This window comes from Mesocricetus auratus, unplaced genomic scaffold (assembly GCF_017639785.1).
Source record: "Mesocricetus auratus isolate SY011 unplaced genomic scaffold, BCM_Maur_2.0 Super-Scaffold_100013, whole genome shotgun sequence".
NCBI lineage: Eukaryota > Metazoa > Chordata > Mammalia > Rodentia > Cricetidae > Mesocricetus > Mesocricetus auratus.
Genome location: NW_024429196.1, coordinates 71,706,788 through 71,727,629, shown reverse-complemented (window position 1 = coordinate 71,727,629; position 20,842 = coordinate 71,706,788). Strand labels below are relative to the sequence as shown.

General features: G+C 51.0%; 1 protein-coding gene across 1 annotated transcript; it reads right to left on the bottom strand.

Moving 5' to 3' along the window:
* Positions 1-15,509: 15,509 nt before the first annotated feature.
* Gadd45g (growth arrest and DNA damage inducible gamma) lies at positions 15,510-17,288 on the bottom strand. Its single transcript, XM_005066302.4, has 4 exons — positions 17,109-17,288; positions 16,528-16,629; positions 16,212-16,425; positions 15,510-16,115 (listed from the first exon to the last, which is right to left on the bottom strand). Exons 1-4 carry the CDS (start codon positions 17,159-17,161, stop codon positions 16,005-16,007), a joined length of 480 nt encoding a protein of 159 aa, XP_005066359.1. The 5' UTR covers positions 17,162-17,288; the 3' UTR covers positions 15,510-16,004.
* Positions 17,289-20,842: the final 3,554 nt, after the last annotated feature.

Here is a 20,842-nt window from a genome sequence, read left to right as displayed (position 1 = left end):
AGCGTAGCAGTCAACATGGGTACCCAGGCCTCTCTCTGATAAGGAGATTTCATCGCCAATGGTGGCATACCCAGAAATGAGTTTGCTTGTGTCGTATGGGGCTTTAGCTTTTCAATGTTTGCATAACCTCCATGCTGTTCTCTATAATGGCTGCAGGGGTCTGCATTCCTACCAGCATCCCTGAAGCATTCTCCTGCACATACCTGTTCCCCACCCTCCCCTGTTCTGACTGGGGAGAGGTTCTCCTTGCTGTTTTCACAGCAAGCGTTTTTTGTTTGTTTCTCTCTCTCTTCCTCCCCCCTCCCATCCCTGTGTGTGTGTGTGTCTGTGTGGTGACTTTTGTTTATGATCTGATAAAGCTTGCCTGAAGATCAGAGTGTAAAGCTAGCCACACTAGTTAGCCATAGAGACCAGGCAGTGGTGGCGCACACCTTTAACCCCCAGCACTCAGGAGACAGAGGCAGAGGGATCTGTTCATTCAAGGCCACCCTGAGCTACACAAAATTGATGCAGTCTAAAAGAGAAACAGAGCTCACACAAAGGTGGTCTCAGCACTTGGGAATCCCACGCCTTCAGTCCCAGCACTAGAGGGGAATATAAGGTCGGAGGAGACAGGAGGTGAGTGAGTCTGAGGTTTGGTGGAGAGCGGTGCAGTCTGGAGATGCAGTCTGAGGCCGGAATCGCCTCTCTAGTGGCTGGCCGCTTTGTTTCTCTGATCTTCAGCTTTAACCCCAATATCTGCCTCCGGGTTTTTATTATTCAAGCTACATGACTATCTGTCTGTCTGTCTTTCTGTATGCCAGTGCCCATGGAGGCCAACAGTATTGGACCCCCTGGAGCTGGAGTTATAGGTATTTATGAACCATCTGGTGTGGATGTTGGGAACAGAGCTTGGGTCCTCTGGAAGAGCAGCAAGTGCTCTTCGTTGCTAAGCAATCTCTCTGGCCCTTTCTGCAGTCCCGCATTTCTCGGAAGACGACTGGCATTCCATATATTTTCACATAACCAGTAGGCTGTTTGTATTTCTTCTTTGAAGATGTATCGATTCAGTTACTTAGTTCATTATTTACTTGTTTATTTTAGTTAGCTTGCAAGATAATGCAAACTAACGGTTTTCATTATGACATTTTCATCTTTGTACACCTATGCCATTTTCCCATTCCTTAGTCAGCTCACTTTGGGTGGTTGTTGCTGTCTAATTTCCAAATGCATCTTGAGTCCCAATCTTTAGCCAGCTAGATAGCTGTCAAGTCTTACCCTTTATTCTGTGGATTTTCTCTTTCCCCTAGTGACCATTTTCTCCTCTATGCAAAGGCTTGCTAATCAGACATAATCTAGCTTGTCTGTTTTCCAGCTGCTTACGCATTTGTCATTAGAAGACACTAAGATCGAGATGTGGCCAGCTGGGAATAGAGAACAAGATGGTCGCTATGGTGTTTACTCTTGACTGTCAAGTTGAAGGGAATTAGAATCACCATGGAAACAAATCTCTGAGTGTGTCTATCTATGAGGGATTTTCTAGATTGAGTTAACTGAGGTGGGAAGACCCCTCCCCAGCGGTGACTAGCACCAACCCATGTGCTGGTCACAAACAGAATACAAAGCATCCAGCACCCTCTGCTTCCTGACTGTGGGTGTAATGTGACCTCACACTCCTGCTGCCACGCCTTCCTCGCCGTGATAGACTGTCACTCCAACTGTGAGCCAAAATGAAACGTTCCTTTCTTTTTTGTTTGTTTGTCTGTTTGTGTTTCGAGACAGGGTTTCTCTGTATACCTCTGGTTGTCCCAGAACTCGCTCTGTAGACCAGGCTGGCCTAGAACTCACAGAGATCCGCCTGCCTCTGCCTCCTGGGTGCTAGGATTAAAGGTATGTGCCGCCACCGCCCTTCCTTTCTTACTTTGCTTTTGTTGTGTATTTTCCTAATGAGAAAAGTAACCAGGATGGAAGCTGAGCAAAGCTCCTTCAGCCCCCAGCTCCCCAAGGACAGACACAGCAATTAGAATGCTTTCCACACAGCAAAACTGCTTTTGAAAAAGCCTAGGAAGCCAGGGGAGAGACCACAGTGCCTTGAACAGTCAGTCAGAGCCAGAGAGAACTAGATAAGCACATCCTTCAAGGAGAAGTGCCTACTCCTGGCTGAGAGTGCTCCCAGCCCCTGGAAAAATCCCTGGGTGGGTGCCAGGTCTGAAAAGAGGGTCTGGGCTATAGTGGAGGACACCTGCAACTGTCACTGTAGAAATAAAAGACTTTCAGTGATCTGACTAGCAAAGGGACAATGGGTGGGGTTCAGGGTCATAGGGCCCAGGCCTAACAAACTCATGCTTGCATCTGGCACTAGCCTTGGGGATCTTTTCATTTAGTACATGGAAGAGGCTCCTAGACACCCCAGTTCTAATCTTGTGTAAATGAGCAAGCCCTGTCTCAAAACCCACTGATAGAAACCACAGCATCAGGGACACGCCTCCCCAACACTCAGCCTCAGCAGATTCTGTCCTGGTACATGCATTTGTCCCATTGAGTTCCATGCCACTTGATAAAGGTGATACCTGACTTCCAGCCAGAGTCACACAGCTAGTGAGCTGTAGATCAAAAACTAAACCTTTCTCCTGGGAGGTTCCAGCAGCAGACACCACCTCCCCTGCCTGGGGCAGTCCCTACGTAGTGACTGCTGGTGTCATTCTGGTTCACAACCATGGTTTCATAGAGCAGCAGCCTATTTCCCCACCGCGAAAGGCACCTAGGAGTCTGGCTTTGACTAGGATCTACTGGGGTCCTATTGAGTTCCATTGAGTGTGCTGCTATAACAAAATACCTCAAGTTGGGGAACTTACAAACAACATTTGTGCCTCCCAGCTCTGGACCCTGCAAATCCAATATCAAGACACCATCAGGTTCCATATCTGGTGAGGGTTTCTCTCTGCTCCAATATTGTGCCTTGCTGCTGGGATGTCCGGAAGAGAAATACCATGTCTTCATAGGGCGAGAGAGATAGGGATCAGTAGTTTTAAATACCTAACAAGAAATCTGAGGTTTATTCTGACATATAATATGCAGATGTACTCCATTGTGGCACAGTGGTAAAAGCAGGAGGCATTGCAGGGAACAGGAAGTAGGGCTACCCAATAAGACCTTAAGGTCCACCCCCAGAACCCACTTCCTCCAGTGAGACTCCACCCCTTAAAGGTTCGACAGCCTTTCCAAAGAGCACACGAGTCTACAGGGGCAGTTCACATGCAGACCTTAACTGGAGAGAAAGGCAGAAAGTAAACCAAACTCCCTTCATCATGTCCTTAATAGACATCAGTCCCCATAAAAAGATACCAAATGTTCCCACCTCCCAGCATAGTTTACGGGGTATGTTTTCAATGTGTGAATTCAAAGCAGTGATTCTCAACCTGTGGGTCATGACCCCTTTGGGGGCCCCATGAGACCATCCTGCGTATCAGATATTTACATTATGATTCATAAGAGCGGCAAAACTAGTTATGAAGTAGCAACAAAGTAATTTTAGGTTGAAGGTCACCACACATGAGGAACTGTGTCAAAGGGTTGCAGCATTAGGAGGGTTGAGAACCACTGGTTTAAGATGCACATTTAAACTGCAACAGGCAGCCTCTTCTAGGAACAGCTGGCCTCTGAGAGGCTTTTAGGGTTACATCTGTGGCTCTCACAGCCCTGCAATCCCTTACATCCTGCTGTCCATCCTCACTCACAGAGCTGTACATGCTGCTGGTGGGATCCAAGCCGCTGCCAGGGCCCTCGTGCTGTGCAGAGGGGCTCTGAGGTGAGGTGGCCCCCTTGCCTTCATTACCTGCGTCTCCAGTGACATGCCGATGGTCCAGAGCGAAGCCTCGTGTGAGTCGGCAGCTCCTGGTTCACTCAGCACAGCGCCCTCCCTGCTTCTCCCACTCCCCACCTTCTGCACCTGCCTCTGTAGCTCCTTGTCCACACTGACAGCTTCTGCTCTGTGCCTTTGGAGAAGCAGCACACGCCCTGAGGACTGAGGACAGGCTAGAAACAAAGGGACTGCTGCATCTACTGCCTTTTGCTAAACAAAATCGGCCCCCTTCCCTTGTCTGCCACGCGAAAGAATCTCGGATGTCTGCTGTCTGTTGCTATAAGAAAATATCTCAGGTAGCTTACTTATAAGAAAGAAATCCATTTTTGGCTTACGGCTTTTGTTCCTGTCTATGGGGAGACTAGCCCAGTTGCTTCAGCCTATGTTAGGGACTTCACCATCAGGAAGTGGACATTCAAGAAAAGCTGTTCCTGTTGACACCAGAAAGCAAAAGAGGAACTGTGGAGATGGTTTGGTCAGTAACTCGACTGTCACACAACCCTGAGAACCTGAATTTGTATCCCCATCACCCATGCTAAAAGCCCAGTGCATCTACGTGAGTAGGCGGAGGCAGGAGGATCCCTAGGGCTTGTTGGCCAGCCAGTCTGGCTGAATCAGCAGGCTCCAGTGAGAAATCCTGTCTCAAAAGTTAGGTGGAGACTGGCATAATGGTGCCATGGATGGTTTAATCCCATCACTCAGGAGGCAGATGCAGGCAGATCTCTGAGATTCAAGGTCAATCTGGTCTCCACAGCAAGTTTTAGGACAGCCAAGACTACATGATGAGATGCTATTTCAATAAAAAATAGTTGGAAAGCAATTGAGGATGATGTCCCGTGTCAACCTCTGACGTCTACACACACACACACATGCATGCACATACACACATATACCATGCACACATACACCAAACATGCACGCACATGCATGCACATACACACACCAAGCATACACATACCCCCCCATACATGCACACACACATGCATGCACATACACCCACACCATGCATGCACACACACACACCATACATGCACACAAAAAGAAGAAGGAAAAAAGAGGCTGGGGTTTCATAATACCTTTGGAGGGCATGACCCCAGTGACCTAAAAACCTCCCATGAAACAACCCCTAAAGGGTCCACTGCCTCCACAGCACCACTATGGGAAATAAGTCTCTACCACACAAACCTCTGGGGGACAGTTAGGACCCAAACCACAGCATCCCCAGTCAGCCCAAGCTGACAGTCTGGTGACCTGGGAGCCGGGCACAGGTCCCTGGGCTTGGTCCGCTTCACCGTTCAGGTCCCACAGAGTTAGAAGTGAGTGATTTGCAGAAGTCCAGTGACAGAAAATGAGTTCTGATGGCTGAGTACCAGGCTGACACCCCACTTCCTGGAATCACTGCCTCACACTCCTGCTTAGAGAGAGCTGTTCCCTGAATTGCTCTGCTGCCATGATCATGAGTCCTGGAGCACTTTAATCTCGCCTCGGAGAGGAGCCTTCTCCTGTGCCTCTGTTCCCTTCTCCATGTTGCCTCTCACTGTTGCGGTCCTGTTGAACCTCACCTCTCTGCGAGTTTGCCTTTCGTGACAATGACATTCGAGGCAATTCCCTGTTCAAGGAAGAGCATATTGGGGCTACAGAGACAGTTCAGTGTTAAGATTGCTTGATGCTCTCTCCCAGAGGACCGGGTTTCAGTTCCCAGCTGCCAAACTGGGCAGCTAACAACTGCCTATAACTCCAGCTGCAAGGGATCTGACTCCCTCTTTTGTCCTACATGCACACATAATTAAAAATAGATCTTTAAAAGGAAGAAAAAAAGTCGGGCATGGTGTCGAATGCCTTTAATCCCAGCACTCGGGAGGCAGAGGCAGGAGTTCAAGACCAGCCTGGTCTACAAGAGCTAGTTCCAGGACAGGCTCCAAAGCTACACAGAAAAACCCTGTCTCAAAAAAAAAAAAAAAATAACAACAACCCTGATGGAGTGGGTGATACACATCTGAACTGTAAGGCCAGTACTAGGTAGGATGAGATATGAAGGTAGGGGGATCACATGGGAGCTCATGAGGGCTCCAGTCAGAAAATGGTCAGTGTGGGAAAATGAGAAAGACTGCCTCCGTATGTACACTGTGACACACACACACACACACACACACACTCACACACACTCACAAATAATAATAGTAACAATAATAAATCATTTATTAAAATTGAGGTCAATTCAAACTTCCACACAACAGGCTCATAAACCTCAACCCACAAGCTCTAAAGGCTAAAAACTGAACCATTAAAAAAAAAGGCAGTGCGTCCCACCTCCCTTCGAAGTGACAGAGTAAAGCCACATCAGTCACTTGGTACGTGAGCAGCTCAGCCAGTGGTTACAGGATTAGAGACCCACTTGGAGGAGGAAGAAGAAAGCATTACCATCCTTTCTTTAAGTGTTCCCATAACCGTCTGTGTGTGCTGCCTGGATTTCCAGACAGCCAGGCCTGGGCTCTTCCTGGATCTCACTGATCCACTTTCCCCACATCCAGGGGCTACAGAGCCAGGCAAATGCGTCTGTACCTCGTCACAGGAAGCCATGAGCAGCAACGACACTGAGAGCTGTACTCTAACCCGATTATATTACAAGAAAATTAGGCCAAGCTGCACACATCCGAGGAAAGAGGACCCGTCTATTCCATTTTTCCTCCCAGCCCCTTCCTTTCTCAGAATTCCAAGCTCTGGAAACACCAGAGCGTCCCTGGCAAGGTATAGATGAGGATCCTGTGGCCATGAGAGAAGCTCAGGCTGCTAAAGAGACCTGGTCTAGCCATCATTTATAGCTCAAGTAGCAACTCTGCAAAATGAGGACAATGTAACATTCCCCACACCTGCAAGATTACAGACTTGGAAATGAGTTAAGGAAATGTTTATTGGGGAGGGAAGGGGAAGGGGAGGGAGGGGAGGGGAGGAGAAGCAGGAAAGAGGAGGGAAGGGGAGAGAGAGGAGAAATTTCCAACGCAGGCAATCCCCATTGCACATGGTTTCAATTTCTGTTCTTTCAATGCGCTTGGTTTGCCAGAGTCCAAAAAGATCATAAGAAAAATTCCATGAACAATTTGTAAGTTTTTAAATGACTTTTATTATATAATACCACTAAAGCTTTTGGACAATATTGGTTACTGTTAATCTATTCTTTTCATGTCTCATTTCAAAATTAAACTTCATCTCAGGGATGTGTACAGAAGAAAACTCACCGTATACAAAGTCAGGTACTATCTGTGGCTTCAGGCATTCATTTCTTGGAATGCCACCCCCAACTCCTAGAATAAGGGGAATTGCTGTTTCTTTTAGGGGTGATTGCATTCCTGGAGACTTGACCAGAAGTACAACAGCCAAGCAACCCCATAGTAATGTTGAAATATCAGAGAGAGAAGAAACAGCCAGAGACAGAGGGACACAGAGAGAGAGGGGGCTACCAATTCCTCTTCCTGGGGCCATGTCCTTGGCTGCTGTCCCAGTTAGCTTTAACTGTCAATGTGACACAGTCTAGAGTCATCTTAGAAAAGAGTCTCAGTTGAGGCATGCCCTAGATTAGCGTTTCTTAACCTGTGGGCCGGGACCCCTTTGGGGTTGCATGTCAGATAGTCTGCATGTCAGATATCCTGCATATCAGATACTCACATTACAATTTGAAACAGTAGCAAAGTTACAGTTATGAAGTAGCAACAAAATAATTTTACGGTTGAGGGATCACCCCAACATGAGGAACTGTATTAAAGGGTTGCAACATTAGGAAGGTGGGCGTGTCAGGACCTACCATTCCCTGGGCGGGTGGTCCTGCATAAGGAAACTGGCTGATCGCGGACCAGCTTGTGCCAACAAACAGCATGCCCATGGTTTCTGCTGCTGTGAGCAAGTTCCCTGGTTAGGGCTGTTGCCTGCTATGACCTGTAATTGCAAACAGGCCTGCTACCAAGTTTTGCTTGATTTCCCTTCACGATGGACTGTGATCTGAAAGAATAGGGCAAATAGACCCTTTCTTCCCACAGTGTTTCAGCACAGCAACAGAACGAAACTAAAATAACTGCTGAGGTGCAACCAGCCCTGATGCTGGCCTAAGGCTTCCTTGCTGCCTTCCCTGCCACTTCTGTGGCCTGCCCCGAGTGCCTCCCCTCCAAGCCAATGCCCAAGCAGTCTATGCACGGTACAGGCAGAAGAGCCTCCCAGTCACTCCTTGAACCTGGCTGAATTCTGATGCTGAGGTTTTCATCTGCAGATCCTCCAAGGAAACACAGAATGCATGCATAGAGACCCTCGGGACCAACGCCCCAGGATGCAGGAGGTAAGATGCTTACAAGGATGGTGAGAGGAGAGGGTGCAGGATCAGGTAGGGAGCACCAGAGATTTACAGCACAGTACAGGTGGACTAGTCAGTGATAAGTGAGGGCAGCGAAGAGATGCTGGGGGAGCTGGAGACGGGGCTTAGTTCCGAAGAGTGCTTCCTGCTGTTACAGGAAACCTGGGTTTGGTTCCAAGAACCTATACAACCGCGTGTATCTCCAGCTCCGGGGAACACAGTACTCTTTTGGCCTCTGTGGGCACTACACTCTCAAGTACACACACACACACACACACACACACACACACACACACAATTAAAAATAAAGAGGACACTACTGCCTCTGGCCATACTGAGCCAAACGAACTGCCACAAACTGGCTTTTAAACAGCACCTGTGCCATTTCTTACAGTGCCATGGGTCAGGCAGGGAAGGCTTCCCAATGCAGGTCCTAGGGAAGACCAAGCTGTATGCCCAGCTGACTGAGCCTAGGCTCTGGAGAACTTGAGTTAGTACTCCACTGTATTATTGACAGGTTTGGGTTCCCTGTGTAGGTAGGAATGTGGTCCTCTTCACATTTCGAGCTGTCAGTCAGAATCCACCCATTCTCCTCCTTCTACCCTTGCTTCCTAGCTACCTTCATCTTCTAAACCAGCAATGATGGATATATCCTGCAGCATCCAGACTCCTACTCCCTCTCCCACTGCTAGATGACCTCTGCTTTTAGGGTGCATGTGACTGGATGTGACCCAGCAATAACATCTCCCTCCTTTCAGGGCCACTGGATGGTAACCCCGTCACACCTGTAAAGCCCTGTCATCTCCTGGAGAAGAACCGCAGAGCTGGCTCTCCATCAGAGGCTCATGACAGCTCCTCCTGGTGAGTGTCACCTGGGACGCCACCAAGGCACTGACAGTGTCACCTGTCAGATGAGCTGTCCCACAAAAGCAGCAGCTGCCCTTTCATCCCAGCTCGGAGAGCATTACTTGTCCCAGTAATGACAGGATTGGAGAAACAGACTCCTGGACTTCACCCTCTGGTGACATTTGCACAGAAACTTGCTCATCTCTGGAGCAGATTTCGTTGAATCTTTGGGCTCCTTGGTAGGGAGAGCCCTGCACGTGGCCTTCCCAGCCTGACACTGTTAGCCAGTAACAACAGTCTTGCTGGTTGACCCGTTGTCAGCCTGAGACACACAACCCCATGTCCAGAAGTGCCTATTCCTTGTGGGAAAGGGCCAGGAAGGCGGCCCACTCTGTTCTCCCAGCAACACCATGTTCTGTTCCCCTGAAGTTCTGAGACTCACTTGGCAACTGCAATACTGATTTTTTACCTGGCGCTGCTTCAGGCCAACACAGTCCTCTGTGTGCTTGTTGCCTCCTGCCTCTTGCAAGGGCTGCCTGAGGGGCAGCAGCTGAGAGACACCATCACCTCCCCTGGCGCAGCTCTCCATCTGCCCTCCCTTCCCCTGGCACAGCCCTCTAACTGCCACTCCTTCCCTGGGCCTAAGCCTCCATCTGCTGCTCCCCCAGCCTCCACCTGTCTCGGGCAGCTGTGCAGCCTCTGTCATGGGTGCTGTGATGTATTCCACCACTGCCTCTAGGCCAAGGCCTGGAAGCCTCCTCATCCTGGTCTTCTTCATGCCCAGCCCACCTCCTCTGAGCATCCTTCTGTGGCTGCTCTGACCTGGAGACTCCCGTTGCCCCGTGACCCAAGCAACCCTAAAAGCAGGGAGGAATCTGCATTCCCGGCAATTGAGGGAGAGGTAGGAAGGTGGGGGGGCGGGGCAGGAGTCGAGGAGACAGACTGAGCTCGCAGAGAGAGCACTTTCAGATGCCCCACCCTCCAGCCAATCCCCCACACCATGTCACCTGGCCATTGTTACCACAACCCCACTGCTCTGCCCAGAGCCCAACTCATAGGTCAGGGTCCCCGTCCTCAAGAGAGATTGTGGAGCAAGGGAAGCCACAGAGAAAGGGTGACTGTGAATCTCCACAGGAGGCCTTTGGCCGGGCGGGTCTGGAGTCCAGTCACAGTCCATCCAAGCACAGGTTGGACCTCCCTACGTGGGCGGGGCCTCACACACAAGGGGAGTCCTGGTGGGTCAGAGGACATGCTCAGGAACACCAAGAGAAAGGAGTAGACATGAGCAAGGGGCTGTGAGGGTGCCAGGCAGGGACCAGAGAGCTCCACAGAGCCAGACCAGCTCAGGGAGCAGCAGCAGCAGTGCCAGAGAAGCCTGGCAGCCTGTCAAGAGAGGAAGAGGGAGGGGCATGGGGGCTGAGATGGAGAAAAGAGAGGGAGGGGGAGGAAGGGAGGGCGGGAGGGAGGGGAGGGGGAGGGAGGTAGCAGCTCCTGGGAAAGCACAGGGCCACATTCTGGGAAGGGCTGGACTGTAGGGAAATCTGAAAACCAATAAATGGAAGATGATGCCCACAGCTCTAAAATGACAGGAATGTGAATGGTGACATATTTTTAGGTGACCTGCAGGAATCTCACACAATTAGCAACTGTGCGAGGGAAAAGGTCTCTCTGATGCTCTCACACTTCTCACTGCTTTCAACATGGTGCCTTCAAGGGGAGGTGAGACGGACAGGTGGGCCTGAGGACACTGAAGCCCGCCCAGACACTCCCTGTGCACATGGTCCAACCTGGCCAGGACTGACAGGGAGGCCGTGCCCAGTACGGAGCTAACAAAAGGCCACTGGCATTAATGCAAGCCCAGGTGCTGCAAGCAGGGGGAAAAATTATTTAAGATTATTTTAAACTCCGCTTCCCTGGCTGGCTGGATGCCAGGTGCCCCAAGGGTAGCCAACCTCCTCCTAGAATTCACACTCCTCCGGGTAGCCTTCACCCTTTCCTGGAGAGCTTTTTTGAACTGAGAGTGAAATCAGTTGGCAAGTCTTAGAAGATAAAAAATCAAGGCTTGAGTTCAACTTAAAAGCAGGGCAAGTTACAAAGGCCAAATGTAAATTTACTCTACCGGGCCAGATTTGGTGGCCGGCGCCCACTGTCCCGGCAGCCGACTTGACCACTCTTCCAGCTGCGTGGATATGAGACTTGCCATTTGAAATCACGCTTTCCTGTCCCCAGTCAAGTCGTAAGGTTCCCATGGGGCCTGCAGAAGGACAGTTTTCTTTGGACCATCTGAAGCGGCCTGTTACTGGAGCTGTTAGACTCAGAGCCTGGGTCCTGGCTGCCCCACCAAGCCAGGCCCCGCCACCTAGCTTCAGTTCACTAATTAAATCAACAAGTGATTGTGAAAAGGTGCAGTGGCCCCCTCCCTGTGGCCTGTCTTTGGGGTCCTGGTGTAAGCTCAATAGAGGCAAGAGGTATGCATAGCTAAGTGACCTGACCTGGGTGAGGTCCCACCTATCACCCAGCCATCTCTAGGCTCCAGTCTGTCCTGCAAGGTAGTCTGATAAGTTATCAGAGCTGTGTGAGATCTCTTCCTGGGAGGCAAGTCCTCCCCTGGCACTTGGGCTTCAGCCTCTCCCTGCCCCCAACATGGAAATCTTGGGGAAATTTTAATTCTTTGAGGTCCGATGTTTCAGTAGGCTGATGTCACAAGCAGCATCTCCCTTTAAAACGTCTTCTACCCTGTCAGAACAGCTACATACCCAAGTGCATAGTTCAGGGGGTTGATGTCCTAGGAAAGCAACAGAAAACCCCAAAGATCTTAATAAAAAATAAAAATAAAAAAGTTGTCCTCTGAGTGCCCTCAGAGCCTTGTTTGACTTGTCAATGGCCTTGCTTTTTGACTGAGAAATTCAGTTTTTGCTTCTCTTTCTCAGCTTGCTCTTTGGAAGCACCAAGAGCAATATATACTGTGCCACTGGGAATGTTTTAATAAAGTGCATGGTGCCAGGATTAAAGTCTTTAGAATTACAATAGATGGCGAAGATCCTTCTCCTCTGTAGACAACTGCTCTGTGGACAGGGCTGCCTGGCCCCCCAGAATTTCCCAGTTCTTCATTTTTTTCTATTGTTTTGCTCTTTTTTGTTTGTTTGTTTATCGTGTGTGTGTGTGTGTGTGTGTGTGTGTGTCTGTGTGTAGGAGACACACTTACAGAAGCCTGTAATCTCCTTCTACGATGTGGGTTATGGGATCAAACTCCCACATCAGGTCCTGAGACTTGGGGCAAGCACTCTGCCTGCTAAGATATCTCAACAGCCCAGTTCTGTATCCACCTTGTCTTTGGGAAGTGTGCCAGGGCAAATTTCACAGCAATCGCCTAGTGTTAAAACATGTTCTAAAAGGCCAGCATGGTTGACTTATACGGTTCTGCGACAGTACTACAAGTTTTAGATACTGGTTTTAGACACTCAGCAGAGGAGAGCATCGGATCCCCGAAGCTGGAGCTACAGGTGGCTGTAAGCTGCCTGAGCAGGCGTCACTAACCACTAAGCTATCTATCCAGCCCCAGCCACCTTTTCTTTTTGAGACATGGTCTCTTATTAAACCTGGATCTTGTTAGAGGCTAGGCTGACTGGCCAGCCAGATGCAGGGATCCTCCTGTCTCTGCCTCCCCAGTGCTGGGAGTATAAGCCCATAGTACCATGCTCAGGCTTTTAAACACAGCTTGTGGGGCTTGAAGTCTTTGTCTTCAACACTTTACTGACTGGGCCATATCCCCAGCCCCGGTGTCTGTCTTGTTTGGCAGACTGCAAGTGAATAAAACACTCAACAGCTGAATCATAGACTTGAATGCATCTTCTTCCCTGTGCTGGTTAGAGTCTTCAAAGTCACTCCTTGCAAGGGGTCTGCAAGAGACAGCCCTCTGAAAAGGAAAGTGACAAAAGCAGATACAGTGTGCTTATACGTCTGCAAGATGCATACCTCCCCCCTCCTCCAGGGAAACCCCAAGTGTGTCCATGCTGGGCTACAAGGTCTCTTAGTTAGTTTCTGCATTGTGCAAGTTTTCTCCAAATGGATTTGTAACTTATTTTTTATTTATTTGCTTTTAATTTTATTTATTTATTATTTTGGTTTTTCGGGACTGGGTTTCTCTGTGTAACAGCACTGGCTGTCCTGGAACTTGCTTTGTAGTCCAGGCTGTCTTCAAAATCACAGAGATTCGCCTGCCTCTGCCTCTTGAGTGCTGGGATTAAAAGGAATGTGCCACCACCTCCTGATGATGTAACTTTTAGAAATGCAAAAACATCTCTCATGAAAACAGGTGTCTTTCCAAAATCAACCTACAACCTACAAGCTGGGAGTGCCTGGGCACCCGGAAGCGTCACACAGCAGTTTGATGACAGCCCTGGAATCAAACTCTGCTCACCCGCTTGTTCTGTGGTTCTGAGCAGCCATTAGAGTAGTTGTGTGGATGTTCTCCTCTTCCTCGTGTCATTAGCTTTTAAGTAATTAACACTCATTCCGTGCGTTCTAAAGGCAGGGCATTGGGCTCAACACTCATGTTCCTCATCTGGACATATGTGTCCTGCTTAGCCCGTACCTGGGGTTTATCCATGCATATTCACCAATCTTCACTGTGAGTATGAAATGCAGTGTGTTTACAAGCACTGTGCGCATGGAGGCTTGGCATGTGATTCCGTTGGCAGAGTGCTCGCCTGAGTTACATCCCCAGTACTGCATAAAGTGAGGTATGGTGGCCCACATTTGTAGTTTCAGCACTTCTGAGGTGAAGGCAGCAGAACCAGAGGCTCAGGGTTATACTTAGCTACATAGTGAATTTGAAGCCAGGAACCTGCCCTAAATAACTACACACCATACAATGTACTTCCTGCCCTCTTAGTTCTTTATAGTATTAGCATGCATCTCTGAAGAAAAAGAGAAAAGAATTCAGCACAAATTTTGGCCACCCTCATCCCCTCCCACCCACTAGCCATTCAGACCTGCATTCCTTCTCTCCCCACCCCCACCCTACTCCCTACTGAAAATTCTTGTCTCCTAAAACTCTAACAGGTGGCCACAAAGTAAGGGCCAATCAGAGAAAGCCAAGTTTCCTGCCGGCTGCCAATTCAAATGTTCCACAGGGGTCTGCCAGCCTGCAGTGTGCTGCTGAGTTCACGCATTTCAGGGCACATTCTGGCGTAATTACACCCTTTGCAGCTCACTGTGGCAAGAAGTCATGTCTATCAGCTTGCAGGTCCACTCTGCAAGTCTCTCCCACCTTAGAAAAATTAGAGAAAACTCCATAGTGAAGCAGTAATGAGGTTAGGACACAGTGTGGCTGAGTTCTTTCACCAGAGTTGGTTTCCAGTAGAAAGGGAATGCTTCCCTTACCGGAAGTGTCATGCAGCTCCTCCAGTTTTCCTGCCGCCTCGTGCAGGCTTCCAGAATGTGGAGTTTTAAAAGTGGCACTCAACCAGCAAACCAGCCTCCCTAAGCACTGCTGGTAAATCGGCCGAATGGCCTTCTAAGAAAAACAGCACCCCTCCCCTCCCTTCCCCGAAGGCTCGCACGCTGCCGGGCAGCAAAGCTGACAGCAAGAATGCCCCACGTGGACTTCCCCTGACAAACCCAGGCTGCTTGAAACCCGCAGTGAAAGCCAGAGCACTAAGCTAACAGAAAAAGTCCTCTCACTGGGACGTGTCCCCCAGAGCCTTCTCAAAAGGTAATCTTGGCTCCCAAGCGTTTCTCCTCCGACTTTAAAAGGAATTGTGGGCAGCAGCAGCCCTCACTGAAGTGGGCAGAGGCACTCAGAATAGGAACTAGCAGATACCCACCCCACTCAGACTGGCTCACGCCTATTTATGTAGGTCTGTGCCTTCCAACTTCTGCTAAGATACTGCAACTTCCACCACGGCCGTGACAAAATGATGATTCACACTTAAAACGCAGTCGTTGGTGTCATATTTGATATTAATACTTTAGTAGCGCTGCTTTGCCAGAGCAATTAAAAGGAGAAAGTTCCTGCAAGCAAGAGCAGTCCACCCCCATCCACAGGCACCACCGAGGGCAGAGTTGCAGAAGGCAGCTCATTGTATTGGAAGGCGCAGGGCCTCCTGCAAGCTGTTCAGATAAGCAGCTGTCGGAGGCAAAGGGGGAGGGGCAAAGGGGGAGGGGCGAAACTGGAAGCAGAAGTCACTGTTATCGGATTGGATTGCGAGCCTTGAGCTCCTGCGCCGGGATGCCTTATCTCAAGTATGCTCCGGTCTTGCAAGTTTAAAATCTTCCTGAAAGGATAAAACAGTACTCCGGCCCTAAGTCCTCCCCCTTACTACCACCATTCCCTCCCCCACTGCCAGCCCCAAGAGGCTGTAATTTCTTGCCCAAACAGAAAGGTGGTCACAGGTGCCACAAGCTCCATCAACTACCAGAAACACCCTTTACCACCTCCCCCGAGATAGGAATCCCCTGCCCTCAATAAAAGGCGTAAAGTTTGTTTCAATAAGTTTATTGTGAAATTCAAAGCTTCCACGATAGCGTCCTTTAGAAAATGAAAGCATTGCCCGGGATCCCTTTTAGAAAGAGCGGTGCAGCCCGCGAAGTCGGGCTCGCTCCTGCAGCTGGCCGCTCCTGCAGCTGTACCAAGTCCAGGCCGCCTGCCTTGCCTTTTCCCCTCCTTTCACTGGAAGGCTGCTGAGTCACGCCTGCCTCACTAGTCGGTTCTTCCCGGCCCTGCGGCCAACGTCCCTGCCTAGGCCTTCCTGTGCTAGCAGCCTCTTTGGACACTGGCAGAGTCCTGGGCTCGGAACAAGGTGTCCCCGCCGCCTCCAGGCCCCCTTCTTGAGAGGCTGCGCTCCTCGCTCGCTCTCCAGGCAACACCGCCTGCCAGTCTCCATGCGCACTCGAGCGCACTCGGAGGGCCACTCCAGAGCCAGCAGCGCGCTAGAGCGTCACCAAGTCGATCAGACCAAAGTCCCTGCCGGGCTGTCACTCGGGAAGTGTAATGCTGGGCACCCAGTCGTTGAAGCTGCGGCTTTCCTCGCAGAACACGCTGAGTTTCTCCAAGGCAGGGTCCTTCCACGTGTCCTCATTAGGGTTCTGAATTAAAAAACACAGGGGTCAGCCAGGCTGGTCGACGGCCAAGATGGGTGGGGGAGACGTCTCGAGCGTGGGGGAGGCAGTAGCAGCACTCACCGAAATGAGGATGCAGTGCAGGTCTCCCGGCGCGCCCGCCTCGTCGTCTGCACCCACGATCGCCGCTAGCCTCTGCACATCACCCACGCGCACGATGTCAATGTCGTTCTCGCAGCAGAACGCCTGTATCAGCGTGAAATGGATCTGCAGCGCTATGTCGCCCTCGTCTTCTTCATCGGCAGCCAGCACGCAAAAGGTCACATTGTCAGGGTCCCTGCAGAGCAGATGGGAAGAACAAGGTCAGAGCCGATGCCACCCCCAGGTCTCCCAGCCGCGCCAAACCCAATCCCTGCACGCGGGGCCTGTAGATACTCACACATTCAGGACTTTGGCGGACTCGTAGACGCCAGCGGTCAGACAGCCCTGGCGCTGCGCCGACAGCAGAAGTTCGTGCAGCGCTTTCCCGGCGCCCTGCATCCTGTGAAAGAACAAGCACGGTGAGCGGGGACCAGCACGGGGACGCGGCGGAGATCCCAGCCCTGACCTCCAAGTCCCAGCTGGCTCCTTAGCCTAGACCTGCCTGGCGCCAGCATTCCTGCCTCCCCACTCCAACCTGGCGCCCACACACCCGGATCCCCAGTCCCGACTTGGCGCCCACACCTCTGGCACCCTAGTCATGATCTGGCGCCCTCATTCCCCATCACCTAGTCTCGCCCTGGCGCCTGCACCCCCCGGTTCCCTACTCCTGATCTGGAGCCCATAGCCCAGGCTCCCCAATCTGGTGCCAGAACCCCAGACTCTAGTTCTAGGAATGTATCGAATGCAGTTATTGTGGTCCCACAGCCTCGGCACCTCGCTGTCAGGCAGCGCGTGGCTCCCACCCCACAAACTTCCATCCTAGAAGATCCTGAAAAATCTCTACCCGACAAGTCCAACTCTCGCCATCCCAAAACCTACCTGTCTGTGCTTTCCGGAACTGTGTCCTGGCCACGGACTTCTTCCAGAGTCATTGTACGATCCAAGAACAGCAAGTTATCCAAAAGTGAAGAGTGTGGAGGGAACCGAGGGATCCCGAGCTCAGGTAAGGAACCCCAGAACCCGACCCGCGCGCCCACCACCAGCGAGTGCGCCGGGCTCCGCCGCGAGGGTCCTTTTATAGACCGGCCCGCGCGACGCCGCCAGCTGGCGGGAGGCTGCGCTCCCATTGGCCAGCGCCTGCTTTCTGATGCAAATGAGGCGGCAGGCCCGCGGCTCGTGCCAGAAGGCCACGTGGGGAGGGGTGCGGGGGATGACACAGCCTCAAATCTGCCGCTTTTGTCAGGGTGTTACCAGGCAGACTGGAGCCTGCAGATTTCATCTCGCCTTTCTTTTTTGTAAGTCCTTAAAAGGAAAAAGTTTAAAAAAAAGTTGTTTGCTAATATGATATTGGAATTTGTGAAATGCACGCTTGGAGACTGTAAAAAGCCTTTTTTGCATTTATTTTTATTGCGACCTTTCTAATTTTTTCTTATTTTCAATTTGAAGTTTATGGGACTGTTGCATTGAAACCGAAACTTGAAAGTCAAAGGTTTGCAACTGCAGCTAACACCAGGCCAAGGCCGCCACTAGAACTCAGGACTCAGCGCCTTTCAGGGTCGCGGCTGCAAGGTCTGCGCCGCCCTCCCCCACACCCCCGCCCCTGTCCCGTCCCGTCCCGTCCCCCACCCCTGCCCCTGGCAGATCGCTGTGGGGCGCGGGCAGCAGGGACCAGCAGATTGCTGCCGGCACACGCGGCTCGTTTGCATTTCTATACGGGGCGCACAAAAGAGGAGGTCTGGCGTGTGGCAGTTCGCAGTGGGGACAATCGACGCTTTCTCTTTCATAGCAACACTGTCCACCTGCCGCCGGGTGGGGTGGGCAGAGCCCCGCCGCGCACGGGGGTCGCGGGGTTGCCCGGCACGTGGGGGTCTGAGCCGCGTGCCGCTCCCCCGCCCCTGGGTGCGCACCTCTTAAACTTGCCCTGGCTGCTGGGATTCTGATGCACGCGTGCCCAGCCGCGGAGAGAGCAGTGAAGCACACAGGGCTACTACGACCGAAACTCTGAGGTTCCGGGGTTCAGACTCCTGGAGCACACGCTGTTCCACAACGCTTTTCCCAGGGCGCCGCCTACAGGCCGATCTAGAAAGTACCAGACTCCACCATCCACCCACCCCATACAGCCAGCCTCGCTCTGACCTCTCTGGGGTCTTGGCCCCGAGCACCCTGAGCACCGAGGCCCTGCGCAATATGCGAATTAATTGGATTCCGAGTAGAGCTTGCACGCAGCGCCCCGGGGTGGAGAGCAAAAGGAGCCTGCCACCCAGGCCTGATGGAATAAGAATCCGTCTGTCTGGTGAGACTCTGAAATATTTCAACTACTTAAAAATGTGCCTTTGAAAAGGTTCTTTTCTGGTAATGTAACAAATATGAAAGCGATCTTAGGAATTTCCTGAACTTGTCATTTGTCCCGCGAGACCTGCACACACCATGCTTACAGACTGCTCACCCGCAGAACACGAAACTGTGGGCGTCTGTATCTCTCGTGCGACACGGAAACGTGTTCTAGGGAACCCCTGGAGGTTCTCCTCTGCTGCTAGGAGACTGGCTAGGGCAAAGCGCGGACACGAAGTTTGCTAGCCTAAGGCAAAAATCACACTCACGCACGCATGCACACGCACACACATGCGCACACGCGCGCACACACGCGGGGCAATTTTCTTCTTTTTACTGGAGCGTTCTTCAGGTGGGTGGTGAATGTGTACATTCGGTGTTAACTTGTGAAGTCCTTTAAGGAAGTTTTCCTGCTGCACTGGGAGGCCAGGCAAGGGTTCGGTGTCTTGCGCCACCCGCAGGCTGCACCAAGAACTGCAGGTGCCGCGCTGTGGTTCCACAGAAGCATGCGTTTTGTTTGCAAGGTCTCTCAAACTCTCAAAGCCCCTTCCTGGCTATCTTGGTGGCATATAAAATGATGGGGAGCCCTGCGCGAATAGAATGTCTCTAAGTGATAAAAACTTAAATCGATGCTCTTTTCAAAGTTTTAACACTTCTTAACTCTCAGTTTCAGATCCCGAGGAAACGTCGGAAATAATAATCCATTTGATATCATAGCGCACACCCGCTCCCGCCATCCATAGCTAGAAAACTGCTCACTTGCCATGCTGCAGGAAACTCCCCCCAGCCCCTCCCCGACAGGAAGGCCGGTACAGGTTAGTGCATGCACGCTTAGGTACTAGCAGTTCCAGACCCCACCCCCAGCCAGTCTGGGCCAGAAGGGATGATTGACAAGCCCCTAAGCTAGTCTACTCCGCTGACATTTTAGAGTATTCGATTACAGGAAACCCTCCTTTCCGCCATAAGATACGGCCCCACACAGCTTTAATTAGGTAAGTCCTAGTGGTTCCAAAGTCCCCATCTAAATTAGGAAAGAAAGGTTTGCGGCCCAGCCGGAAGTCACAGTCAGTATTTCTGAGCTCGTAGTCTAAAGTAGCTACACTCTTACAAAGTCCCTAGACTTTAATAATGTAAGGGACAGTGAGTCTATTAAAGAGGAAGTCTCACATTTGCTTCACTTTTGAAACCCTCTGGAGGGTGGGGCTATAGCTGGACGGGTAGTGCTCGAAGTACCGCGAGGTCTGGTCTTTCAAACCATGCATAGAAGAGCACAGAGCTGGAGTTCAAGGTCGTCCTTGAACTAAGTAGTTAGCACTAGCCTGGTACACCTGAGGCCTGTCTCAAAATTGAAGTAAAATAAAAGCCTTAGGAGCACCTGGAATCCCAACTGCTTGCAAGACTGAGGCAGGAGGATTCCTGAGTCCCAGAGCTAAAGGTTAACCTGGCAAGCCAGAGTGACAATCCCCAATCCCAGTTTCTAAAATAAATAAGTAAATACCCTCTGCAGGTGGCTGTTTTATTAGCATATTCTCTTAGCGACTTCCGTGGCTTTGTCTGCTGGGGTGGGTATTGGTGGAAGCATGCCTCCTTTGCAGGAAGATGGACGCCGGGCCCTGGCTAATAATTTCTGGAAGGCATTCGCTCCCCTTTGCATTTCTCACGGTAAGCTTTTGGACTATGCACAGAGACTGACCTTAAACAGCAGTTGCATACCTCAGGATACCCGTGCCCAGGTCAGCGGGACCAGAGGCTGCCACTAAGGAACCCCGGGCCCGATGCAGGTAGAGTTCCTTTGGAGATCTTAGGAAAAGCCACATTCTTTGCCACCTTTTCAAAGTTGACAGCTTTCACAGAAAAATGTGGACTCTTGCTTTCTCTTGGTTAGTGGGAGGCCTGCAGCTTGTCCCCTAGGCTAGTAAGTGGCAGGAATTGGAGGGTACGGGGTGCTCTGACTGGGCCTGCATCTCTGGCTCACCCCACACTCACCAGGGACAACTGAGAACACTTGGCTCTGCAGATCGCTAGTGGATGAAACCTGCAATCTTTAAAACGGTTGCAAAAGGAACCACGTTCTTAAAGATGAGACCCAAGACACTTAGCATTGCTAGTGCCCAGGTTCTGTAGGACTGGGTCTCCCAGGGCAGTCGCAAAGCAGTCTCTTGGAGCAGTCTAGGTTAGCTCCATTCCAGAAAGTTCTGAGTTATTCTCAATGCTCCCACTCACCCTCAAGCCTTACCACCCCTCTCAGGACAGGGTAAGGAGGAGTCTTTATGCAAGACATA